This window comes from Mytilus californianus, unplaced genomic scaffold, assembly GCF_021869535.1.
Source record: "Mytilus californianus isolate M0D057914Y unplaced genomic scaffold, xbMytCali1.0.p SCAF_6, whole genome shotgun sequence".
NCBI classification, from domain to species: domain Eukaryota; kingdom Metazoa; phylum Mollusca; class Bivalvia; order Mytilida; family Mytilidae; genus Mytilus; species Mytilus californianus.
Window position 1 is genome coordinate 23,449,636 of NW_026262712.1, and position 28,000 is coordinate 23,477,635.

A 28,000-nucleotide genomic window follows, 5' to 3' on the forward strand; every position below is an offset into this window, starting at 1 on the left:
TTTCTTAACCAGAAATAGAAAATCTAGATTTTTAAATCCTGGAGATGCCATTCCTATTTTTTTTGGCGCTAAATTACATTGTAGTGAATTCTTAATGCAACATCATTGTGCCGATTACACCCGCTGTTCATTAAAACACAATAAAAATTACTGTCATATACAAATTTATTGATGAAAGAAGAGTTAACAGTCTTCATTTGCCTCTAATTGTATGTCCCACAGTAGATTTCAAGTGCTTAAATATATTTCTTCATATTCCATTGCAAAAACTTTCAAATTCACTTTACCGATTTGATGACATTAGTCATATTTCCATAGTTTTTGATAAATTTGGATGCACAATTATCTGCCTTTGCTACTGTATCGTATGCCTTTAAGCTATTTCACCAATTATTAGGAAACTTCGATAAAAGTTTGATAGGAATTCTTCATTTACAACATATATCATACCTGAGTTTCTAGATTATCACCAGAACAATTATCATGTGATTTGACACTTTCTTCCATTTCTGCTACAGTTTTCCTATTTTCCAACAAACTTTTCATACATTTGTCCCTATTGCCATGGAACTGATCCAAGCGACTCCTTGATGAAGAAACCATCTTTTTAAGTTTATCTGCTAACTATAAAGAACCATGTAGGTAAAATTATTTTCCTAATTTCATATATAAAAAATTATTGCAAGTATCTAACATGATCTATGTACTCAAAGGGAGACAACTTACATGCCTTTACATTCTATTATCTTGCTCTTAATATTTTAATAGGCATGTATCAATATCTACTGATGACCAAATTTATAAACTTGAATCCTAATGTCACACCTACCTGAATCCTTGAAGTCACCACCCAATTATATTTATCATTTTTTTCTGTTTAAACAAAGGTTGCATTAATGAATAATTTTGTATGTGCAATTAAACCTTACATAGAATTTTTTTATTTGCAAATCAATTAAGCAATTGTTAATTGCAAAATTGAAAACCCAATTCATTAGCGCCATAATATACTACTCAGAGAAAGTTTTGCAACATTTCTATTTAGATCAATGGGGGTCAAACTTTAAGTGCCAATATCTTTGTAGAAAATTCAAAATAATTTGACATTAACAGTATTCCTGTTTTAAAAAATGTTGAATTGATTAAAGAAAACTAAAAAATTATGATAAAAATTTGGGTAGGGGTAAAAAAGTGCCCCTCCCAAATTTTTTTCTCATTATTTTTGCAAGGGAAATGTGAAGTTTCTTTTCATATATAATCAATTATACCACTTTAGTCAATTATGTTCATTGTATGCATTTTTTTTTATCTAGACCAAGTGGGAAAAAAAAGGTCTAAATTGTGACTTTCAATTTTGACCCTTTCTCTCAAAGTTTGCAAACAATGTAGCTGTCTGAAATTTTACCAACATAACTGCAATACTTTTGAATACATAAATGATTGAAGGTAAGAAAACACAAACTTGAAAGGTAAATCGAGATTTTGTTTTACTTTATTGTCTGCAATTCAGAAGTTGTGTAAAACTACTGTTGAGTAATATATATCCTCCAGGTAATAATTTGTTGACCAATTCTAAGAAAGTATTGTTCAGTTATCTCCTCCTTGGTATTATGATTACATTTTTGCTTATAGACAATTTCTCAATAGAAAGTATACAATAGCTTCCTATTTGAATGACAAACATGGGATACAACTATTTTTTTGTGAAAAGAAAGAATTATTATGTCTAGAAATAACAGCAATGTTTACAATTGATAACAGTGTTCAGAATTTATGTTTAATCAATTACCCCTGAAGCGTTATCACTAATTAAAGCCATCCTGGATAGGCATTTTTCTTTCCTGTGGATTTTCCACTCCAAATCTCTACTCTTCAGCTCAGCATCTAAAAATTCTCTACAGAACTTTAACCTAGTACAGAATACACCGTCTAATTTTTCTTTCAGTCTGAAAAAATAAGAGATGAAATAATAATTCTTAGAATTTGAATTTTATAATTTAAGAAGCTTTAAAACTATTTATTATCTACTCAGTAGAAAATACAAGTAAATTGTATGTGAAAATACAATTTATGGCAATCTTGATGTATCAGCCATCTGTGATGATATAGATATCAGTCATGATTGCAAAGGCTTTATCAAAAAATTTTAAAAATCAAAAGGGAACTTATGTCAATATATATAAACAATTCACCAAAGTTTCATGAAAATTGCTCATAGAATTCTTGAGTTATAGTCAGACAAGAGTGCACACGCTGAAATGTCTCGCCTTCTTTACTAATCATTGATATTATGTTGATAGTCCTAAATATAAAGCTTTACTACAACTATCACATACACTTAACATGATTCAAGAAAATGAGGTCAAGGTCATATAAACCAAACAAGAAATACATGTACACCTTACAATCATTCAATACACTAAATATAGTTGACCTATTGTTTATAGTTTCTAAGATACAGACTTAACCAAGAAAACTAAACATTGACCAATGAACCAAGAAAATGAGGTAACGGTCAGATGAACAATGCCAGGCAGACATGTACTACAGCTTGCAATCCTTCCATACAACAAATATAGTTGACCTATTGCTTATAGTATTAGAAAAACAGACCAAAACACAAAAACTTAACACTGAGCAATGAACCGTGAAAATGAGGTCAAGGTCAAATAAAACCTGCAAGACTGACAGGTACGTCATAAAGAATTTCCATACACCAAATATAGATGACCTATTGCATAAAGTATTAGAAAAAAAGACCAAAACTCAAAACCTTAACTTTGACCACTGAACCATGAAAATGAGGTCAAGGTCAGAAGACACCTGCCCGCTAGACATGTACACCTTACAATCATTCCATACACCAAATATAGTAGACCTATGGCATACAGTATAAGAAAAACAGACCAAAACACAAAAACTTAACTATAACCACTGAACCATGAAAATGAGGTCAAGGTCAGATGACACCTGCCAGTTGGACATGTACACCTTACAGTCCTTCCATACACTGAATATACTAGACCTATTGCTTATAGTATCTGAGATATGGACTTGACCACCAAAACTTAACCTTGTTCACTGATCCATGAAATGAGGTCGAGGTCAAGTGAAAACTGTCTGACGGGCATGAGGACCTTGCAAGCTACGCACATACCAAATATAGTTGAACTATTGCATATAATATTAGAAAAAAAGACCAAAACTCAAAAACTGAACTTTGACCACTGAACCATGAAAATGAGGTCAAGGTCAGATGACAGCTGCCCGCTAGACATGTACACCTTACAATCATTCCATACACCAAATATAGTAGACCTATGGCATACAGTATAAGAAAAACAGACTAAAACACAAAAACTTAACTATAACCACTGAACCATGAAAATGAGGTCAAGGTCAGATGACACCTGCCAGTTGGACATGTACACCTTACAGTCCTTCCATACACCGAATATACTAGACCTATTGCTTATAGTATCTGAGATATGGACTTGACCACCAAAACTTAACCTTGTTCACTGATCCATGAAATGAGGTCGAGGTCAAGTGAAAACTGTCTGACGGGCATGAGGACCTTGCAAGCTACGCACATACCAAATATAGTTATCCTATTACTCATAATAAGAGAGAATCTAACATTACAAAAAATCTTCTTTTTTTTTTCAAGTAGTCACTGAACCATGAAAATGAGGTCAAGGACATTGGACATGTGACTGACGGAAACTTCATAACATGAGGCATCCATATACAAAGTATGAAGCATCCAGACCTTCCACCTTCTAAAATATAAAGCTTTTAAGAAGTTAGCTAACGCCGCCGCCGCCGTAGCCGCCGCCGCCGCCGCCGGATCACTATCCCTATGTCGAGCTTTCTGCGACAAAAGTCGCAGGCTCGACAAAAACTGGAAAATCCTCCATTTTTGATGAATAAAATCCCAGAACTTGGAAACATAACATCTTAAATTTATAAATATTGAAAGGGAGCTTACATCAATGGATATAAACAATTCACCATAGCTTCATGAAAATTGGTGTTAGCATTTTTGAGGGATTGCCCAAAGTGTTGACGACGGAGGGATGTACAGTCCAACATAAATCCAAATGTATTGTTACCAATATACTAACTGTTTGAAGTTTTATTCCTATTCCAATGGATAACAAAAAGATTTAACCCACCGGAGCTTGGAAAAATGTGTAAACTGTATTAAAAAAAAAAAAAAAAAAATCTGGAAATTTCATAAATGATCTTGGCGCATTAATGTCATGTGAAAACATCATCATCATTCGAAAGAAAACTATACTCTCCAGCTGAAGGTTATTCTGTTACTTGCATGCTTTAAGTTCAGATACTATATTAGGTGTAATACCACCATTGTTTTTTCCCCTATTAGTTTTTGTTAAATTTGCACTTTTCAAAAAATTGTGCAGAATTTATCTTTGTTTCAAATAAAAGAAATACTTAGCATGAGCAAAGTTTTATCCTGTCCAGTACTACAGACAAAATTTCACTTTCATTGCATATAAGATAATAACCATCACTGGAAGTTAACCAATCAAATTTCCACCCCTTTCTTTCCTGTTTACAAGCTTTAGTAACCATGTAACCTTGTTTCCAAAATATTTTACAGAAACACCAAACATGCCAAATAAAAAAAGAATGGTGCTTTGAAACACCCAAGATATATGTTTATGAGTCAGAAATTTTTTACTGCAGGGAAATGTATGATTGATTTCCTACAACTGTCAAATTCAAGGGAATATTTTTTTTCTACCCTTTTTCGTATGCAACCGGATGTGACGTACTATGATTTGGTGGTATTACACCTCTATTTAAAATGGAGTTTTTGAAGTCAGTGTTGTTTAATAATCGATCATATTGCATTAATCACATATTAATGGCAAGTCAATATGGCGGCTCACTCCTTATATGTACAGTCTTAGGTCAAAAGTGTTTCACCTATCCCAAAATTCCCTATTATTTCATATAAAAAAAAAAAATTGTAAAAACATTGTCAAAAACTTATTTGACATGTTTGAGGTCCAATTTTGATGAAATTTTTAATGTTAAACTCACAAATATGTAAAGTTTTTTAATGGTTATTCTGCAATATTTTTTATGCCATGTCATTACTGAGAAATCATTATTTGTATACAAATATTAAAATTTAGTGTCATTTTTTCCAATAAAGTCATATGATTTTTTTCGTGCAGGAATTAATATTTGTTTTTAAACAGTGATTTTCCTAAAAATGTAAATCATAAATATATTTCATAATTATTGCAAGAAACTGCAGACATCTCTGTATTTTAAAATTGGAAAAAAATCATTCAATATGGAAAATAAATTACTTCAGTAGAATTTTATTTAATAAACTGTTAACACAGAGATATGTCTTGCCTTTTTGTTATTTTGATTAAATTGGAATTGTTGAAATTAAAATAGCAATAAATTAACATGTAAGATATGCAAATATAAAAGTCAATGAACCATGACTGAAGGTACAAGGCCAAACAATCTCCTTGGAAATGAGATGTGCCAATGCTAATACATATGCATACCAAATACCATAGACATATAAACTGACCTAATCACAAACTAATACATGTAAACTAAGTAAAAGTTTCAAGGTCAACAGACTGACTGAGGGGGAAGGGCGAAACAATTTCCATGGAAATGAGATGTGCCAATGCTTATACAACTGCATACCAAATAGCACTGACCTACCACTAGTGGTTTCCCATAAACTGACCTAATCACAAACTAATACAGGTAAACTCAGTAAATATCTCCAAATCAATAGACCATGACTGAAAGGGCTGGGCCAAACAATCGCCATGGATATGGGATGTATCAATAATAACAGTGTTCTCCCCAGAAATTTTGGATAGCATCACATTTGTCGTAAAAAAATAAATTGTATTTTTTGCAATGTCATTTGACGCGTCGCGGCGATGGTCTATTTCCTTTATGTTATATATGTTTATAATGTTCAATTCATAACTGAGAATACAATTAAACTTTAACCATGATAACAGTTGTTTCAGTTTATGTTTTCTATATTCATTTATTGTTACAGAATTATTTTTTTCCTCTTGGGCCAAATAAAAATATATGTGTGGTTCCAGTTACCCTACCTACTCAACTAAATGAATGAATGAATGGTTTATTATAGTGCAACCTGTATATATACAATACTAAATATCTAGCAAAAAAAAACAACTGGTTTTTATATAAAAGTGGAAGAGAAAGTATCATATAGCAATAAAATTTCAATTAAAAAACTTTTTTCTTTATCATGTCTATGGAATTCATTGTTTCATGGTACTCAATGAATTAGTCCCAGTTGTTTCTTATATATAAATGATATATATTTTTAACAAAGTTAAGCTACTGTACTTCAGTCAGTATATTAAAACGATGTATTTTCAAAAAGAATACATTTAGCAAAGATATCTAATAAATAGTCTGTTAATGTGTGTGGAATGCGTACGGTAGTTTTCTCTTTTGTGATCATTTTTTTCTGTCTACTGTGCCATTTGTGCATCTGTAGTTATTATCGTAAAAATGCGTAATTTTGTCATATCTGGTCCAGTTCCGATCCGTAGTTTACACAAATATTTCAATGGCGGTGGAAGAAAAAATTACGTAAATAAACAATGCTTGACAAGAAATTGGGAATGAATATGACGCTTTTAATGCATTAAATGGATGAAACATTTACTAAAGCCAATTATGATCTCTTTCTAAAGAAGTATCAAACTTATTTAACTCAAAATCAAAGTTTAATATACGCTCTCGATTAACTAGTTATACCGGAAATGAAAGAAAGTAATTTTTTAAAAGTTGTAAAAATATACGACCTAACCTCTTTTCTAAAGAGAGAAATCGTTTGTATCTTTGAATTTGGATTATGCAAACGTAGATTTCGAATTGTTTTGATTTTCTGACTTACATTTACTCCATGTCGAAATTTGTGATTGGACCACGTGGTATTATTCATGTCACAAGTGTCAGCTTGGGGTATTCATATCCATTCAGTTATCACCCAAAGGGCAATTAACACCTATGTAATCACTCTTAATTGCCTCTATTGTCCAACTTGAAGGGATTACAATTAAAGGTGATATAATTTTTATGATCACAAGCGGTAATTAGATGAAAGTTCAATATTTAGGACATGGTTTTGCGATTTACACACAAGAAAAATAGCATCCTCAAAATAATTATAGCGTCGCGGAAATTATTATAGCATCACGGGAAAAAAATATAGCGTCTCGGTGCCGCGATGCTAAAACGGCCTGGGGAGAACACTGATAATAATATAACTGCATACCAAATATCATTGACCTACCTCTAGTGATTCCCCATAAACTGACCAAATCACAAACTAATACATTGTTGACGCCACCACCGCCAAAAACAGCATACCTTTTATGAAATAATAGGTGAATCACTTTTGACCTAAGAGTGTTGTTATGTCATGTTTTACACTCACTAACATCCCACCAGCAAGAGTGATTTTCACAGAATCAACTTAATTGTAAACTATAGATGTAAATACCTGCAGATTTCTACACTGCTTGTCTGAGTAACAGTCATCACAAGTTTTCCTTCTTCATAAAATCGTAATTTCTCTTTTAATTCCACAATCTGTAATTAACAAAATATATTTCAGTTTCACATTTAGATATATAGTTTAAGGTTTTGTGGTAACACAACTTGGAGAACCATGAATTTCTAATTTTACATTTTTCTTTAGTACTGACATGATTTGTAACATACATATAACATGTATAACAAATTCACTGTTGATAAATAAAGAAATTATTAAAAAACTCTCAGAGTTCCTTTTAGATGAATTTGACTATTCTTAAAAGGTCCCTTTTGATAATATAGCCCCTAATGTTTCAATATATTCTTACATCCCAGCTGGCTTTCCATTGTTTATGTTTGAGCATTCATGAACATAACTCTAGAAAAGATCTTTGGTCACACAATATTAAAGTGTTAATTTTACTTAAATGTTTTCTTAGAATTGAAAAACTTAAAACTTTTAAATACTTTTTTACATAAAATTACATAATAGAACTGGATTGGTTACTTTTATAGACTATTGGCAGTATTTGCATGTCGTCAAAAAAATCAACACAACAATTCATTCGGATGAAGATATGAAATAAGTGATGAAAAAGGACATCCTATGAGCAAGATTCCATGAAAGTTTTATAAAATTCTGTCATGTAGTTCAGGAGCAGTTAATGATACAAAAGTGGGACTTAAGAACAGACAGAGGAACAGACTGATATCCTTATCATGATACAATTCTGGCTTCTAAAAGTGGGGATATAAAAATATATGTTAATACAACCTCCTTCCTCAGTTCCTCTACAATCTCTCCATATCTGGCCACATGAAAATCTACATTTAGTACATTCTTCTTCAGCTGTAAACAAAAAAATTAAAATGCATTTTTTTTTTAAATTTGTAAGCAGATTTCTCAAGTTTTAAATAATAACAATTTCATCTATAAAACTACATAATTGTATTGGACTGGTTACCTTTTCTGGACTCTGGGGTATTAAAAACTTAACCTATTGTAAGGACACTTTTCTATTGTTGAGGATTGTATGTTAATATCTAGATATTTTTTTTTTGTGTTGCTGGGTCAACTATTTCATAAGCATTTACACACTGGTAGACCTATTTGGAAAATTCCCGCGATTTTTGGCTAATCTCCACGAAACGGAAAATAATTAGAGGTTCATCGTAAATTTGCTGTATCACAGAAAATTATGCATGTTATCCGGAGATTTTCCGTGTCGGCGGGAATTAGCCGTTTGTCCGATAAAACGGGTGTGTATTGAGTCAGTGATAGAACCAGTGATGCGTGAGCGACGGTTATTAATAGATCGTTGTACATAGATGATTATAGAATCCATTATGCGTGAGCGACGGTTATTAATAGATCGTTGTGATATATACAATGTTTACAGTCAGATTAAAAAAACTATCTTATTTCCCTTTTCAGTCGAGATAAAACGGTGTTTTTGATAATAAAGTTACTTACAATTTAAATATCAAATGTTGTCATTGTTCATTAAAGAAAAATCTATTTTAATGTGACCAATGAACAAGATGAATACACGTGTTATCTTTGCTATAGACAACTACATTTGTTTTTAATATATGAATGGAAATCGTATTTACGTTAAAAAACGTAAACTAATCTACTATTCATGATAGATTCATAATGTGAATCGATAGTTTGGGTCAGAAACTTTGTTCTCACTTTATAAAATTCTTCACAATTGTCATGTTTAGAAAAAAATCAGTCCTTGTACTAATAGAGTCTACGGAAGATACCGTAATCGGGCATGATGTCAAAATGATCTGACACTTGTCCTAGTGTATTTAACACCTGCTGTGATATTGCTTGTGCAATACCAGTGGAAGGTCGTAAATCAATCTGTACCCGATTGATCAGAATTTAATTTTACCTGTACATATATTTAGTCGTTATGGAGGATATCATAGATACATGTTATATATTGTATTGTAATTAATGAAGATAATTTAAATATATTATATAATAAAGACCTATTTGCATATAAATCGAACATATTCATTCCAACCAAGAAGGTTTGAAATTGAAAGTTTTCAACAAACTTTTGATAAAATCAGTCCCTTAAATTACATACGAGTCATTCGTTTATAGTTACAATTGTTACCCTTCTAACGTCTTATTTCTTTGTGCTATTAAAAGAACTCAAAATTTTCCATATCAGATCACATTTCGTACGAGTCCTAAAAATTATAATTGAATAATCTTCTATTTTCCTTTCGACACCACGTTCCCCATAGGAGCCTCAAGATCTAATCATACCTGTCAATCATTAGCCACAAGTTGGTCCCCAGATAGATCACTCTGCTCTCTATTATGCGTTGAGAAGTTTTTGTAAATTGATTTGTGATATAAATAAAGTGATGTGAAGTTTATTTTACCGACGATCAAAATTTGATGTGATTCGATTTTTCTTTTACACAAAGGTGTTTTTTAATATGTCATAAAATACATGGAAATAAAACATTTGAGTTCTTTTTTCCCGTATCTATATTCATGTATACTATGAACATACATTTATTATCAATAAAGTATATTTGATATAAACTATCAATTCCAAGTTTCTTCTACACTGCGATCACTGCTAAATTGATTTCTCCTAAAATAACCCAAACAGTAGAATCATAAGAATAGATGACAAATGCAACTATGCATGGAACCTATAGAACACAGAGTCATGATGATTAATTTATTGTGGAAGGAAGAGAAGCGACTAACAAAATGAGGTCTTCTCGTTTAAGTAGTATAGATAGATAGATACTATAAGTCGGAATCGGAGAAGCTTTTGTAAAGAAACATAACAAGCTAAACACAAATTCATAAACATCACATAAGTTCATCCTTAACCAGGCTATATATCAAGTCGACAAACATTGGAAATGAATGAAAAAGAAAGGATTAGATGTGAACAAAAAAAAACATAAATTGCCAAAGAGTGAAGTGGTAGAGCCCATTTCTGTAACCTTTATTTGTTGCATTCTGTGTGATAAAATTTAGTAGTTTTGAACCTACTGAGATTTTAATACCTTATTTTTGAATGATGGAACCTTATCAAAATGTTTGTCAATTAAGATAAATTGAACATGGTGTTAACAGTCAGCAAACTGTCACACAAGAAATATATTTAATGTCCCAGAACATGTAAAATAAACTACCTTTGTGAGGACGTTGAATAAAATGTGTCGCATATATCTCAACTCCTCTTCGTGCCATGTCAACAGAATTTTAATTTATACCGTCTTAGATGACAATTTATCAGAGGCTGCTTCAATGGTATATATGCATAATATAAACTTTATACATAAATCACATTTCGAATGTTGTCTTTTCGTCCTCCAACATTCTTTGTCAAAATCCGGGATTCGCACTCGACTGTTTTGGAGTCAGAGATACATCTTACCATAGATGTAAAATTACATCTATAACCTTACACAGGTACACTGGCTAGTGAAGGGACAATAAACGGAAGTATAAATTGCCCCAGGTATTTTAAGTCGTATATTGAGTGTAATGTGTACACCGCCAGGTGTGAGTGATTTCAAAGATAATCAAAATGATGTAATTCATGTAGTAACTTCCACGCAGCTACGCATCATCGCACGTAATATTGGACATCGCAAAAAAAATAGAATTTTGTATGTGCCTAGTTAGATATTTAAAATGATATAACATCCAATGAAAAAAGAAATGTTTAAGATGGACATTTCTGATTTACTGGTGAATTAAAAATTCCATAGAATATCTGAAATGATTTTAAGGAGCATGCATCTCGTTTATCTGATACTAAGTGAGTACAATAAGTCAAAGTGTGAGTCGAACTATAAGTGTGTTTTGTCTTAAAATGTGTAGGTGTGTTATTTTGTTCACAGAACGAAGGGCAAATTGAAATTGAAACAAAAGGAAAATAAAAAATAAAAGTCATTACCGTACCATAAGTTGATAAACAATAAAAAATAAAATATATTAATTACCTATTCCGGCACACATGAGTTCAATTTATTAATCCCACAAGGGATACCAGCTACCAAGGAGACATTTCATATATCGGTACTCAAATCACTTCAATATTTAATTTCTCCGCGTGTATACCTGATGAAGTCTCGATTATTTCACAAAGACGGAGTACGGATTAAAAAAAATAAAGGTAGTAAAAAATATATCATTTATAAGCTAGCACACCAGTGGCGGATCCAGAAATTTTCATATGCACTGACTGCCTAAGAGGGGGTCGCTTCAGTCATGCTTCAGTGATTCCCAATACATGTATAATCAACCAAATTTTTTTTCAAGAAAAGGGGTACCTGCATGGCCCCCTCTAAATCCGCTTCTGTCACACTATTCCATTAGTACTTTAAAACTTCTTGCACGGTGAACTACTATTAAAATTAATTCGTTACCAGTCACTTATGCCCACCCCCTTTCACTTATTTTTCATGCTCATCTTTTCCGTTTGTAGGAAGGGTCTAAAATGCCTTTAATTTTATGTTTTATTATTTATGAATTAAAGAACAGTTTCATTTAGAGTAAAAACTATGTCCGACACTCCCTTTATCTGAAAAAGCTTTCATTATTTAATAAAAAAAAAGTTTTATTTTATCTTATCCCGTTAGTTTAGAAAGTCCCTTTAGTCTAGAATTTTAGTTTATTGAAGGACCTTTTTGTCTGATTTTAAAAATATACCTTAAATTGTAAAAATATTGGAATAAGCTCTTGCCGCGATATAGCATTTTTGTGCTAATGCAGCGTTAAGCAAACAACAATCAATAGAAAGTCCCTGGATTAACTTAAAATGGTCATTCATTCTCTCTCATTGATTATCCAAGTTTATCTAATCACTTGACTATGCACCAATACCCTAAAATTTCTTTACACAAGGACACCTGTGGTACAGCAAGGACTCGTATATATAAAATTTAGTTCGTTGTACGTTCATGGATATTCATGACATGTGACCATTTGTGTGCACTTAGAACTTGTCCGGTCATCTTTCTGACCATCGATCAGATCGTGCAAGGGCTGTGTAGCCAGTCAAGGTCCTTTTCAAAATTCCATATATATATCTGACCATCTACTCGCGCTTTAGCCTAAAGAAAAGACACGTGTATTCTCGGATGACGTAATGAGAATTAGTATTTGTAATTATGATATTGTTATTATATATAAAAAAAGAAGATGTGGTATGATTGTCAATGAGACAACTCTCCACAAGAGACCAAAAATGACACAGAAATTAACAACTATAGGTCGCCGTACGGCCTTCAACAATGAGCAAAGCCCATACCGCATTGTCAGCTCGAAAAGACCCCGACATGTTCATATCAATGATCCACTCTTTGAAACCTAACTTAAGTATGACGAAAGTGCTATATATAACGAAAAAATTCCTCCCAAATTGATAATAGGTATTTCAGAATTATTGATAGATGTCGTGTCAGAGCCACGCTTTCAGTTAGGTATTGCAAGGACGTATATTAGATACACCTCCTTGGATATTTCAGTGACATCCTGTCGACTAAAAATTCATATTACACAATTATATAATACAGGTTCATGGATGGCCTCTTTATTGAGGTACCCGGTGTGCACAGGTAACATTTATTGAACCATATATTTGTGTCTTAATAGATATAAGAAGATGTGGTATGAGTGCCAATGAGACAACTCTCCATCCAAGTCAAAATTTATAAAAGTAAACCATTATAGGTCAAAGTACGGTCTTCAACACGGAGCCTTGGCTCACACCGAACAGTAAGCTATAAAGGGCCCCAAACGTTGTTTATCTTGTGTGTGTTTGAAATTATAATTCCACCTTTTAATGAATGATGTTCTGATTATAATATTATCCACTTTTTTGCTGATAATAAGTTTAAAAAAATTATAAACATGACCTTTGAAAATTTTTGTGAAATAAATATTGTTTTGTCATGATTCTGAACCATTTTGAAAAAAAAATTTCTTCACGCAAATACAAGCTTTTATCGATTGGCAAACATGCAGATATAAAGTAATGCAGCACTTATAGTCACTATCAATATTAATTCACTGAAGATAAGAGAACCCCTTCTATGTCTAATGTTCCTATCTTTATTAATGTCCTTATCTTTATAAGGATTTGGACGTCAGGGGAAATAGTCATTGTAAAGATGCGGAGATAGAGTAGCATAGTGAAAAAAAAAAAACAAATAGAGAACAATATAGAGAACGATCGACGAAAAGCAAAATAGTTATTGTAAAGGAGCGGAGATAAAGAGAGGCATAGTGAAAAAAAATGTTTGCTTGACAAAGTTATTGCTCGCTTTGATATTTTTAGTTATACAAAATCACATGTTAATGATTGTGTAAATAAGAATAAATCTGTATAAAAACTTCATACCATTTTAGTGATTGCCTATAGGCGTTTGATTATTGTTACATTTAAGATATATATATATATATATATATATATATATAGAACCTTTCATACATCTTTAAATAAAACGAGTTAAACGACACAAGAACCCTGTAATACTAGTACGAGAGTAAAGCATGTAAAAATTCCTACTCAATATAGTTGTATTGGAAATCTTTTCATACAGATTGACTACTCATGGTTCGACATGCATGTAATATTTGCCACATGACGCTCATAGTTCTTTCTACCATCATCATCTTATTCATTACATATTGCTGTAAACATCGATGGTTCACACCCAAACAAAATGGGAATAATATACCTTCAGAGCTTCTCCGTGGTATACACTTGTAAAATATATAGACGAAATTCGGTATTGAAGTGAATCTACATCTCACAAACACAATTTTTGAATTACGATTTTGAGTGAACACCCACCAAACCAATACAAACGTATGACAAGATATAACCATGCAGGCATTTAGTTTTCGTCAGACACAAGATAAATAATCACTCTCATAAACGTATATATGCATGCAGTTTCAAATATCAAGAACAAGCGGTCGATGTCTATAGATCATTGTTACGTCTGTTCACTAACTGTTCAGAGTCAGACATGTCACTTGTTCATTCTTGGAAGCCTTCATATACCCCATCCGACAATGGGAACTCTTTCTGATAGTGTTGACAACATACGCTTATTTATCTGTAAGTGGTTGCATGGCCTCTCCTGCCCCAACAAACAAATTAAAGAAACGCTACTAGTCTGCTTTCTCTGGAGCTCATCCTCAATGGCGCTTATACGTCAGGAAACTTACAAGTATACTAGTAAAAGATTGTTTCAAGAACAACGAGGTTGGGACGAACTATTCTTAAATCGTCAATATCAGTTATACATTACTAAGATATGCCCTTTAATTACAACTACTGTATTACTAATTTGGTTTAATGACGGCTATCCTCAAAAAAATCCTAAAACAAAATAATGTATTAGCTTAGATTTATATGTATGTATATCCATTAATGAAATAAACGATAATTGGTATTCTTTTCACAAATAATTGGTTTAAGTGATTGTCAAATGAATTTAATTATGTAAGAATGAAATGTTAAAAAGAAAATTAAAAAAAATCATGCATGTTGTACTGTTGTATTTTTTTCAATTAAAAACTTTAAAATTGCGCTAGTTTTACGATTGTTAGCATTTAAACATCGCCAGATTTAAATACAAATTAAAGAATTCCGGTAAAGTAAATTAAAAAGATGTGCAATGATTATTAATTGGGAAATGTAACATTTATTTTTTAAGATTAATAGTACTATTCTTTTAACTTCATATTTTAATTTTCAAATTATGGTAATTGCATAGAACGTAATCGAAAGTTGTTCCATTTTAATATTGTAAACACTTCCGGAATTAAAAAATTGAATATTAATTTTCAATTAATTTATACAATTTAATTATTATTTCTCTATTGTCATCGGGTATTTCATCTTGGTGTATTAAATGTATTAAACACGCTATACTCTTTCTGTTAATCCATTCAAAATGACAATATTAACACTTGTGTACGCCTGAGGCTAAATTGCTGCAAGGTAAAGTACAAACGAATTCTTCTCAAATCGAGAAATAAACAATGACTTTACAAAATAATATACACACTCTGTTCACAAATATTTTGCATTGAAATGGTTATCAAAGTTATAACGGTAAATATAACTTAAAATATTTTCAGTTCAATATCAGTCAAAATGTTCAACAGATATTTTATGAAAAAATCTCAACAATAATTTATGAAATTAATTCGAAAATATTCATATTTAGATAATTTTATATAGGAAGTTTTATTCAATCAATACAAAACGGTACACACATATTCATTTTCTTTCATTCTTATATTGTGGTTATTAACTACGACCAACGGTCATCTGTGCGCTTTTAATTACGTAAAATTCTGATAAGCAATTAAGACTTTAACCGATTTTATTTTTTCCCATGATTCAACAAATCAGGTTAAAACGTCACAACCCATTGACGTAGGTCAACCAAAAAAGTTACAAATACTTGATTTTCTCCGTTATTAGAAAGAATATAAATTTAAAACTTTGTGAATGTGTTTTTTATGTTAAGATGAACATATTTAGATGAAAAGTAAAAAATCGCGGACTTTCCCTTTAAACGTTGATTTGAAAAAAAAACTTGATTTTATAATTTTGGTTATCAATTGAAATGAACCTTCTAGAGCTTCAACCTAATGCGCACAATAATGTCAATCATTACACATCAAATTTAACCCTAAATTGACATTCCACAATCGGTCAGTAACATCACCTGTGTTTATAGCTACATGATATTTCCCGCCGTTGGAAAATCTCGTGCAGTGACACAATTGATAAAATCTATTTTTAACATCTCTATTGTGAGCGAAGTTAAATTTAAGATCAAGATGATTACAGATATTTTTGACGTGCATTATTTCATTATTAAAAATGTTCGATCTACATTTGTTGCAGTCTAATTTTTAATTAAAAGAAACGTAATATCATTTCTTTTTCTTTGGCAATTATAGTAAATTAATCTCATCCCGGAATGTATATTCACTTTACCATTAGACCTGAAAGTGATTTCTAATAAATGAAGAAACTGTGTTTCACATTAAAAAATTTAAGAATATTATCGCTCAGGCATATTTATTTTATTCTAAGATGATTAATTGTTGGTTGCTTAACTTCCAGTGGCAAATATTCCATGCAAGTCCGGACAAACTTAGTTTTTATAAGATCGCACTTTCAAAAATCATTGTAAAACAAAAATGATCAGAAGAACTTTTATTCATGTGAAATAACCGTCCAATCTTTTAAATAGAACTTATTTACATTTCAAAGTGTAACAGATTAGTTTACAAGACAGGCGTTGACGTATACATGTACGCAACTTTTATATCTTTTAAATTGAACTTTTTTGCCTAAAAAGACAACCCACGAGTTTGCGAAATCGAGTTTGAATGCACTGCATTTTGTGTAAATACATATACATATTATGCAACGACGGTCTATGTATTACCAGGGTTGCGTTCAATATCGTAGCGGCTACGTAGTGCTATGTAGATTTTTACTATTGAACATGTAGCTATAGATTAGCTGCTACATAGATATTGATAGCAACTACATAGCCGCTACGTAGCTGCTATGATATTGATTTTATTTTTGTTTCAATAAACGGTTCTAGAAGCAATTAAATGATCTGCGGCCTCGGACATATAATTAAAAAAAGTAACCATCTAATCCCCAGATATATATAATCTGTTTCTCTCTAAATTTACAGAAACATTATATGATAAATTTTTGAAAATTCCTTATATCTCAAACGATTATAGTTACTTTGTTTTTAATTCTGTAAACATCTATATATCATAATTTGTACCACACTACAAGGATCTATTAATAACCGTCGCTCACGCATAACGGATTATACAACGACCTATTAATAACCGTCGCTCACGCATTAGTGGTTCCATCAATGACTCAATACACACCAGTTTTATCGGACAAACGGCTAATTCCCGCCGACACGGAAAATCTCCGGATAACATGCAAAATATCCTGTAATACAGCAAATTTACGATGAACCTCGAATTATTATCCGTTTCGCGGAGATTAGCCAAAAAACACCAGAGTTTTTACAAAAATCGCGGTGATTTTCCAAAAAGGTCTGCCAGTGACACCATTTATTTTTATTCACATCTCAAGTCAATGTGACCATTCTCTTCATAAGAATTTTAATACACAATAATGTGCATACAAGACAAAAAGTTTGTTAAGCCTCACTTTTTTCTTAGCTTGTTCAAATAAAGTTTACACAATTCCAACAAAGCATGTATATTGTTTTCATATTAAAATGTTATGTAGAAGATGCATCAATTGTTAAGTTTTATAATATCAACTGTCATCTCTACCTTTAAGTTTTATAATCTCAACTGTCATCTCTATCTTTAAGTTTTATAATCTCAACTGTCATCTTTATCTTTTAAAGAAATTGATCTCATTTGTATCATCAGCTCAGTAGTCAGTACTTCGGTACTGACATGATTTATAACAAACCTTTCTAAAATTGTCCGTTTATAAATTTTGAAATTATAAAGGAACTAAGGTTTCAACTCCCTCAGGCACAGTTGACCTTAGATGAATATGGCTATTTGTTTTTTGTATTTTTGTCATATAGCTCTTCAACTGTTTCGGTACTTATACATCCCTAGGATTTCAAATGTTTGGCTTTGAGCGCTCCTGGTGAAGGTAAATCCAGAAAAGCGCTTCGGACGCATGAAATTATTAAACATGTTGTTTTCAATTTTTTGAATGTACAGTAGGGATGATCACATCAAAATTAACTGTGAGGTAAATGGCATTTCATTTTTTTAACTTATAAGTATCATAAGGAGACAACAATCTTATAGCATACAAATACTACATCAGGCCTTACAGTCATAAAACTTTCCAGCACGATTTTCGTACTCACTCAGAAATCAACCAATCAAAATCGTGGATTTGGTGTTTTGAGCATAATTTTGTACTCCGAGTACTGAGTAAAGTTTTATGACTGAGAGCCTAGATTTATAGTCACTAACCGTAGACTGAATATTCTTTGCTCTGTCTGCATATTTTAATGTGTTGTAAGTATCTTCATAGGTATGACCAGATGGACTGAAATATCAAAAATAAATTGTTAATAACAAAGGATAATCTATAAACTGTTTTTATTCACAACAAAAACTATCATGACTATTACCCTTTCCAATGATATCAGTTATTTACCAAGTTATCTGTTAATGTTGCCTTGTTGGTAGAAGTTTCTCTATAAAATAGTAGAAACACCACATAGTTGTTTGTATCAAGTCATAATAATTTTTGAAAACATTCAGATTTTCTTATTCATGATTTGTGCATTTGAAAAGAAATCTAGGCCTTCGTCTTTCTTATTTCATTACTGTGAAAGTTCTTTAATTCGTGGGTATCAATTTTCGTTGTTAGAGTAGGAGTTACATGTTCCTGGATTTTAGTTTTCTAAAAAAAACAAAACAAATATAGTGTAGAATTGAAGCCATTAGAAACGCAGATTACAAATTGTCTTGATTGAAGGAAATTGCAAAGTAAAACATTTAAATTGATGCACCTGTGTAGTGATGACATTAACTAACCTGAGATCGAGTGATCAACAGATTAAAGACCATCAAAGGTGTTAATTAGGCCATAAACATGTCACTTAAAGAAAACAGTTACATAAACAAGTGCTATAAATGTACATTTAATTGTAAAATTAATTCATATCAAAAGCAAGTCCAGCATGAAATTGTTATTTCCCATACAAGAATTATGAGGATATAAAATGAACACTTTATCATAGCATATCATCACTGCAAATCTGACTTTTATCGATCAAAAATATTTTTTATGAGAATTAAAAGATCAGAAGTACAGATTAGGTTTTAAAGAATAAATGGGTATAATCCTGCCTGCAGTTGTAGTTCATAGTGCATTTGTCCTGAGACTTCATTGTACTTTTATAGTAGTCTCAGATTTGCTGATATTCAATGTATTCTCTAGATCATATCGGTTGTCAAACCTACATGGGAATCTTTTCATGTCTTGATTTGGACGACAGTTGTTAAATTTCGTTGGACACTTAAATTCGTGGATAAAGTCATCCACGAAAATTGGTATAAAAGTACTTTCACAGTAGTTTGACAAAGTAAACTGGAAAATTGCAGGCATTTATCAGGGTTCTCGCCCCTGGGTAACTAGGGCAAAGAAGTTGCTTTCCAATCAATCATTTTGCTTTTTCTGACTTACAAAAGTGATATATGTTGCTTTGGGGTTCAATCAGTTGTTTGTCATCAGTAATGCGTTAACCTATATTTCTAACATTAAATACATCTTTGTAAATGTCCAACATATGACAATACAATATAAAATGACCCTATCTAATACTATAGACAAATCTCCAGTTACCATGGTTACTATTATGAATGAATTACAACATTTGACCTGAGGTTAATAGGGATAAATGATATCAACAATAAATTGGTTCTTGATGTGATGTAAAAACATAACCCTTGTGACATAGGAAATGTGCAGGAAAATGCACAAACTTGAAAGTTGTCTATTGCAGCTATTTTTATCATATCATCAAATACTGCCATAATCAGAATCTTGTTCTCTTTTTATTTGAATTGTTTGAATTTTGTCATGATAGTGCCTATTATAGCTGACTATACTATAAGGGTTTTTCTCATGGTTAAAGGCCATATAGTGACCTTTGGTTGCCTAAATCCACATATTTGGACTTTGCTGGATAGTCGCCCATTGGCAGTGATACCACATCTCCTTATTTATAGTATCCATGGAAACATGAACCTACCTTACTGCAGCTATCATAACAGTCTTACAATTACCACCAAGTGAATCTTTTAATAGTCGTGTAAGTTTACTATCCCTGTAGGGTACATGACCTTTATACTGAAAATGAAAATAGTTAATATATCTATAAAATAACTACAATGTTGTTGAAAATAGCTTGTGTTGAATTTCTTGTGAATTTGAATTGTTGGATTGTTATAGCATTACATGTACCATTTACCCCATACCTTGTTTTTATAATATTTTGAGAAAGTGCAAAATCGGAAAACACATAAAATATATGTCAGTTAATTCTAATTCAATAAATATTATGAACTATTATGAATTATTTCAAACTACAGTCAACTTTCAGACCCTCCCAAACGTTTTCTCTATAAATAATTTAAGTCATTTCAGCTGTCACCTGTCTAATGCGGTTACCTTACTTTTGAACGAAATCGTCATTTCATCTTTTAACAACGGGTCATTTAAATGTTTTTAACTACAAAAAATCATCATGACGAAAAATATATGTTGTCAATATCGAAGTCAATAAGAAAATCAAAACCCATTTGCAACCAAGATCATGCAATAGAAGGTGAATTTTGAATTCGCCTTGTTCCAATCTTTTAAGTTTCCTTTGAAAACAGTATCAGCATATTTCGATATTTTCTTAAAATTTACAGCGTCGTCCATTTTTTATTTCACTGCTCACAACTACGATAACTCTACCGATTGAAAACACAAAAACAATTTGACCCCATCCTGGCCAAAGGCGATGTCTGAATCGGAATTTTTTGGACCTCGTTTCAAAGGTCACCTCTCTTGAGCGGTCACTTTTGATACTTCCCAATAGTGACTGCTAAATACAGATTTGACTGTATCAGCCAACAGGAAGTTGATTTCTGACTCATCCCAAAAAGTTATCAAAATTTACAACTCTATCACTGTCAAACTCCTGACCAAATATGCAGTCATTCTGTGTAAGTAGAACCTGAGAAAAGTGTGTTTGATCCACAAACAGACACTGACCCAAATATTAAAAGCATTTAATCAAGCCAGTATTTAAGCAACATTAACATGATTTTGACTGCAATGAAATTATCTCTCATTCTAAAACTAGTCCATCATAACAGTCTCTTTACCAAAGACTTGTCAGGAACTATTGTTAGTACCTTTTTCTAAATCTTCTTCCCACATATTCATGTGTGATATTGGTACTAAATCTTCCAATTTCTAATCTTAGAAACATTCACTGACTGTCTTATTGAAGTATACCCAACATCTCCTTTTATTCATATATAAAGTAAGATTCTCTTTATCATGTTTATAAACAAACCTTTGGATCTGCTAACGCATTAATAACATTTCCCAAGGCCAATAAAGATCTGTTAATATTAGCTCCCTCCCTGAACCTCTTTCCTCTATTTTTAGTAACAGTAGCTCTTTCTGATCCTGCTAAATCTACAAGGCAAAGTTTAGCAACTTTGACCTCAGCTGAAATGTTGGCTGTCCTGTCTTTCTGTCTGACAAAAACCTACAATATAGATAAACAAATACAAATAAGTTAGTTTCGGTGTCTAAAGTTGTGGATGCTCAAATAGTCAGTAAAAATTTAATTGAAAACTGCAAACTTAAATATATAAATGTATCAGGGTATATATCATTTTCTGTATGTTTGTACAACAACAATTAGAACTAAACAGCATACTTAGTTTCCACAACACAATCTTCCCTTGAAATAATTAAAGATTAACCTTTGGAATCAGTGATTGTACTTCTAAATAAATAAATGCTCTCTCTGCCTATAAATTTCTTTATAACCAGAATATTTGTCCATAGCACACCATGCCCCACTCCCATTATCACATTTCCATGTTTAGTGAACCATGAATTCTTTGTCAAAACCCAAATTAGGCTTATATTTCAAAAAGTTTCCAATATAATAAATATGTTTACTGAGTAACAAGTTAATGCGACAACATCCCTTAAACCTAAACTTTTAAATTGACCAGTGAACTGCGCAATCTGGGACAAAACCTTAACTTGGCATACATCTTTTAAAACTAAGTTTCAAGTTCAAAATATGAAAGTAAGTGCCTAATTATTTTCTAATGAGCATGTTGAATTCTAATGTGTTACTCTTAAAACTGGCATTTTGAAAATGGTGGCCAACAATAAATTTTGGCACAAAGAATTTATTCAGGATATCATTTTCTATCCTTTGAAATCACTGCAATTCTAATGTTTTTGTATTTTGGTGACCATTTTGATGTTTTCCAAAAATTGTTATTTTAAGCAAAGTTTAAATAGAGCAAATATTTTTTCATATTCTCACCAAAAAAATGATATGCACTTCTACATATGAAACACAACAAATATACAATATTATGTTCCTATCCTACTTATATTTTGGAGATTTTGTGGTTACAAAAAATACTTCTCAACATTTGTCATCTTTTTACCCAACAGTGTTCTACCCAGGGCCTTTTAGCATCATGTTAACGTGATGCTATATTTCTTGAATGTGATGCTATCTGAATTGTTTTTTTTGATAGATAATGTTATGGATGTGATGCTATAATCTTTAGAAACAAGATGGTAATTCAAATTTTCCTGTTTACCAGGATGCTAAATGAAATGTCTGGGGAGAACACTGCCCCAAATTTGTTTTTTCACCAAAAAAAATTGCACGTCTACAAATTATCTGATAACCTTTGGAATTTTCAGATGAAAAAATGTTTTAGGAATAGTTACCTGAAAAACAGCATGTGATCGTGATGATTCTGCATTAGCATCAGTTGGATGTTGTGTTCTGTTTTTATTTCCATAGTGTAACATGTGTAATAGCTCATCTGCATCTTTTGGCTGAAAGTATATGGACACATGTATAAATAATAACCTCATCTACATCCTTTAACAAGAATTACATTAACGGTACATATTTATTGTACCAAATGGGCATTTCTGCAATCAATGTCTCATCAGTGATACCCAAGGCCAAAATATTTGAAATACCAAAACCTAATACAAATGTTTTTTTTTCAAGGAATTAAGGATAAAAAATATGTTGACAACTTTGGTAAAACATCATGTGAAAACTAATTGCTTCTTTGTTATTACCTGTTTTACTCTAGACCCACTTCAACAAATAGTTTAAGATCAGTTTAAACAAACAACAAAAACAAATAAAAATACAACTTCCCATGTTAAAATGTTGTACATACGCCGTGATACGGAAGTTTTAACAAATCTCAACCGATTTTCTATTTTTTTTAAAGGTAGAAGTTGTCTAATAACAGCGACACCTTGTTTTTAATAAACAAGGGATTTCCCACAGGTGCGCTTTATTTACCAGACACCGTTAAATCATTTGACTGATAACATATTCCAGTTGCCTTTTGACAACCATGGTATCACAGATACATGTAGTAACAAAAGGGTTCTTATCAAAATGTTACAACAATTGGATAAATCCTATGACTTTAGTACAGAGTTCTGCAGGTCATCAATACATTCTTATTAATTGCTATTATTCATTCTCATTTTACTTCCATGGTTTCACATGTTCTGAGATTTGTTTTGATATTCATATTAAGTTTTCTATAAAATTCATAACATAACTTTTATTGTCCCCTTTCATTCATATCTATAATGAGTTGTCATTTTTCAGTTTGTACAACAGTTTTTACCTTATGCAATGACAAACCAGGAATAACAACTCCATTGTTTGCATCTTCACGAACAGGTAAAGTTTTACCTCCCATTAATAAATCTCTGATCTGTTCATTGTAAACCTGTAATATATAAAACAACATATTTATTTATGTAGTGACAAAACAGAAACAACAACTTTGATTACTAGCTATGATGATCTGATCTATTGATGTAACATTGCAACAAAAAATGTATGTTGGCACTCTGAGGCGGGTGGGGAGCTAGAAGGTGAACTGTGGTTTATTTTTATCAATAGTACCGCTTAAGTCAACGCTAGGGGTCGTCTTGACCTTGTTGTAGGTATGAATGATTTGTTCATTGTTGAAGACCCTACATCAACTGTCAAGATGAAGAACAGGAATAAAAGCCCTGCTCATTGATAATTTTCTATGTTTTCTATGTATTGTGTGCGATTTTGTCCCATGTACATTTACTCCATATCCTTTCATTTTCTATATATAAATACTCTAAGCTGCCTATATTGGCTATCATATGTGTTGCCTAATGTGTAGTTCTATACCATCAACATCATATTTTTCTGAATCGAACTGGTTTAGGTAACCATGGTAACATTCATTCTCCAAATAAAATGATATTTTGCAATTAAACAAAAAGCTACATACATGTAAACACTGAAGCTCATTTTACCTCAAGATAAGAAACAGCAATATCACAAGTCTTTTGTCCTTCCACAGCACCAATCCTGTTATATAAATCCATCATAGTTAGATACATAACTCCTGGCATCGTCGGGTTTCCCAACATAGTATGAGTCTTCCCAGCACCTGTTGCTCCATAGGCAAAAACTGAAGTAAATAAAACAAGACTGGTTATATTATCCAAGTTATCCAACTATTAAGTCGTTTAGTTTCGTATAAAACTTATAATAACAAAAACAGAAACTAACATTACTAATGCAATGGATAAACATTTAATACATCCTGACAAAGTGAGCTGGAGGAACTTTCTTGCCATTGTTGATATTTTATATTTGCTTTCAGATTTTTCTCCCTGAAAAAAGAGGTGGGCAATTCAAAAGTCAATGAATGAGGATCCAACAAATTCACGGCAAAAAACAAAGTAGGACAAACAACAGTCTACAAAACACTATATAAATAAACTAAAGACTGGGTATATATATTATTTTATACAGGTAAACAGTCATGACAGTCATTATCAGAGAATAAAAAAATTAAATTTTTCCTTTCCTTCAATATTCTTTCCATGTCATGCATGTAGAATACAATTAGATGCCTTGATTATTTCCCAGCTTTCAATCAAAAGTCTGGAAAAAAAATGATTTTAGTGCAGTGTATTAATCATGTTTTGAATCGAAAAATTTAATTGCTATATCAATTTGAGATCCACTAATGTTACAAGTACATGTACAATCATTACCTGAACAGTTGTAACCTTCCATGAAGGAATCTAAGACTTTCTTTGTTGTCTGTTGATAAACTTCATGGTTTGCTGACCCTGGATCAAATACATAATCAAAAGCAAACTTCAAGTCTTTATTTTGTCGTTTACGAATGTCCCTTCTATGATGCCGGTGTCTGTATCCATACTCTGGGGAACTTTGCTCATTTGGGTCAAAAACAAGAACATGTTCATTCATGGCCCTGACAACAATTCTGTGATTCCCACTTTGTTCCATACTATTTTCTGGTCTGATGCGGACAACTACTTTGACATTACTTTTGTTTTCTGTATCACCTTTCTGATCTTTCCTTGGTGTGGCAACTGCAGCACAGCTTGGTCTTCTCTGTCTCATTGCTAGCGTCATATTGTTTCACTTTTATTTGGACCTGTAAATATTATTAAAACATGTAAAAGTTATGTTCATTATTTCCTCCATTTCAAACTGTAAGTGTAAAACACGTATATAATGTGTCTGTAATGCAATGTAATGCTTATCAGGGTTTGAAATTAGCAGGGGCCCACTCGCCAATGGCCCCTAAAATTTGATGTGGGCTACTTAAATTTCTGCTTTTCTTGTATAGGACTATATATGTGGGCTACAAAATTAAAGCTGTGGGCTACCATGCCAAAATTTTAACTTCAATCCCTGCTTATTCAATATATGATTTTATAAGATATCTTATTGTTCAAGCCTCAACCTTTAAGACAATAAAATATAATGTGTAATATTTCCACTTTATATACATATATATACATGTACAGTACCTTCTGGTAAATCCGACCTTCTGAAGAATTTTAATAAATGATTTTTATGATGCTGTTTAAAAAAAAAAATCATAATTATTCTAGGGTGCTTGATTTAAAGCTCAAACCTATGAAAATAATATTTTTTTAATAAAGAACAAACAGCAAAAATACACCTTATTGTTATTTAGTGACGGTAATTTAGTCCAATCTGGAAAAATAGTCACTTAGACAACTTCCTATATGCATATGTGTGTCTAGTGTCGCAAAATAATGGTCATTAGTTATGAGCTGAGGGAGGAAAGTTTAGAAAGTGAACATTTTGATATTTCAATAGATTATCCAGGGCTCACACTACTTCAGAAATCATAGGGAGAAGTGACTTCTCTTTTCGATAGAAGTGGTGAGATCTAAGTTCTCTCGCGGCACTACAATGTTTAATATTTACAATAATACATTGTATACGTGTATGTCAGTATGTATCCTATTTATTTAATTATTTTTTTATATTGTTCAATTCATACCTGAAAATACCATTAAAGTTACACTTGTTTCAGTTTATGTCTAATTTAAGATATATAAATTTAACAAGTTGAGCAACTTTAATCAATAATTGAAACAATGCATTACATGGAAATATTTACATTTAACAAGGAGATCTAACCAAAATTCTGTTAATGTGTGTGGAATGTGTAATTTTCACTTTTGGGATCATTATTCTTCTGTCAGCTGTGCAATTCATCCGTCTGTAGTTATTATTGTAAGAAGACGGATTTCAGTCATAGATGATCAACTTCTGATGAATCCCACCTCCAATCCATAGTTTGTACAAATATTTCAATGGCAGACATGGCAGACAAGGAAAAATTTACGAAAACAAACAATGTTTGACAAGCGACATGGAAAGGAATATGATGCTTTTAATGCAATAAATGGATGAAACATTATTTAAAGACGATTTTCATCACATTCTTCTGAAGTAACAAACTTATTTTGCCGAAAATCAGAATGTTTGATTGAGGATTGATTCACGCTCTCAAGTAGCAAGTACCGAAAGTGAAAGAAAATACTTCATAACAGTTGTTTCTATGAAATAACATACAACCAATATGTAAAGTCAATGCTTTAACCTCTTTTCTAGAGAAATAAATCGTTTATGTCTGAATTTCTTTACTAATAAATGAAAAATTTTGTCGACTTAGTAAAAATTAAAAATTGCAGATGAAGAAAGCAACTGAAAGCAACTATTGTGATCACCCACACAACTATATATTTCCTTGGATGGTCGTGTAAAACGAATTGATGGACAAGTAAAGCGACTTCCCCCCTGCTACAGTGCTAGCGTGAGGCCTGTTAAACACAAATTAAAAAAATGCTGTCCCAAGAAACTTGCTTTTCCTTTTTATTGTATATTTGAAATAATTTAGATTTAAGGGCGTCATTATCTGGAAATATATATATGCACGACTCTAAGACTAAGCACAAAAAATGTAACACTAACACTCAGTGGCGTAACTTAGTAAGTTACTAACAGACGTTTACTACTCGCAAAATTATGTTTTCTCTACAAATTATCACCTTTGGATTATTCTGATCCTTTTAAAACTTACGTATTGTTCACATCTATGATTTTATACACTATTTATCTATACGATAAAGGTACTACGGTATTATTTATTCGTAAACTAGGGAAAATATGTTTGTTGACA

General features: G+C 31.7%; 1 protein-coding gene across 1 annotated transcript; it reads right to left on the minus strand.

Moving 5' to 3' along the window:
• Positions 1-444: 444 nt before the first annotated feature.
• On the minus strand, positions 445-28,000 carry LOC127705543 (kinesin-like protein KIF18A). Its single transcript, XM_052209869.1, has 12 exons — positions 27,902-28,000; positions 25,524-25,933; positions 24,774-24,931; positions 24,101-24,205; positions 23,166-23,276; positions 21,748-21,945; positions 20,431-20,528; positions 18,641-18,716; positions 8,372-8,446; positions 7,565-7,653; positions 1,790-1,946; positions 445-624 (listed from the first exon to the last, which is right to left on the minus strand). The coding sequence occupies exons 2-12, from the start codon at positions 25,909-25,911 to the stop codon at positions 445-447; spliced, it is 1,635 nt and encodes a 544-aa protein (XP_052065829.1). The 5' UTR covers positions 25,912-25,933; positions 27,902-28,000.

What these genes read in the sequence shown, in the direction of transcription:
- LOC127705543 (XM_052209869.1), bottom strand. Translation starts at nt 25,911, where the DNA reads ATGACGCTAGCAATGAGACAGAGAAGACCAAGCTGTGCTGCAGTTGCC. An exon ending in TTGCTGTTTCTTATCTTGAG is followed by an intron (nt 24,206 to 24,773) that starts GTAAAATGAGCT and finishes TATATATTACAG; the next exon opens with GTTTACAATGAACAGATCAG. An exon ending in GTTATGATAGCTGCAGTAAG is followed by an intron (nt 18,717 to 20,430) that starts GTAGGTTCATGT and finishes TTGATATTTCAG; the next exon opens with TCCATCTGGTCATACCTATG.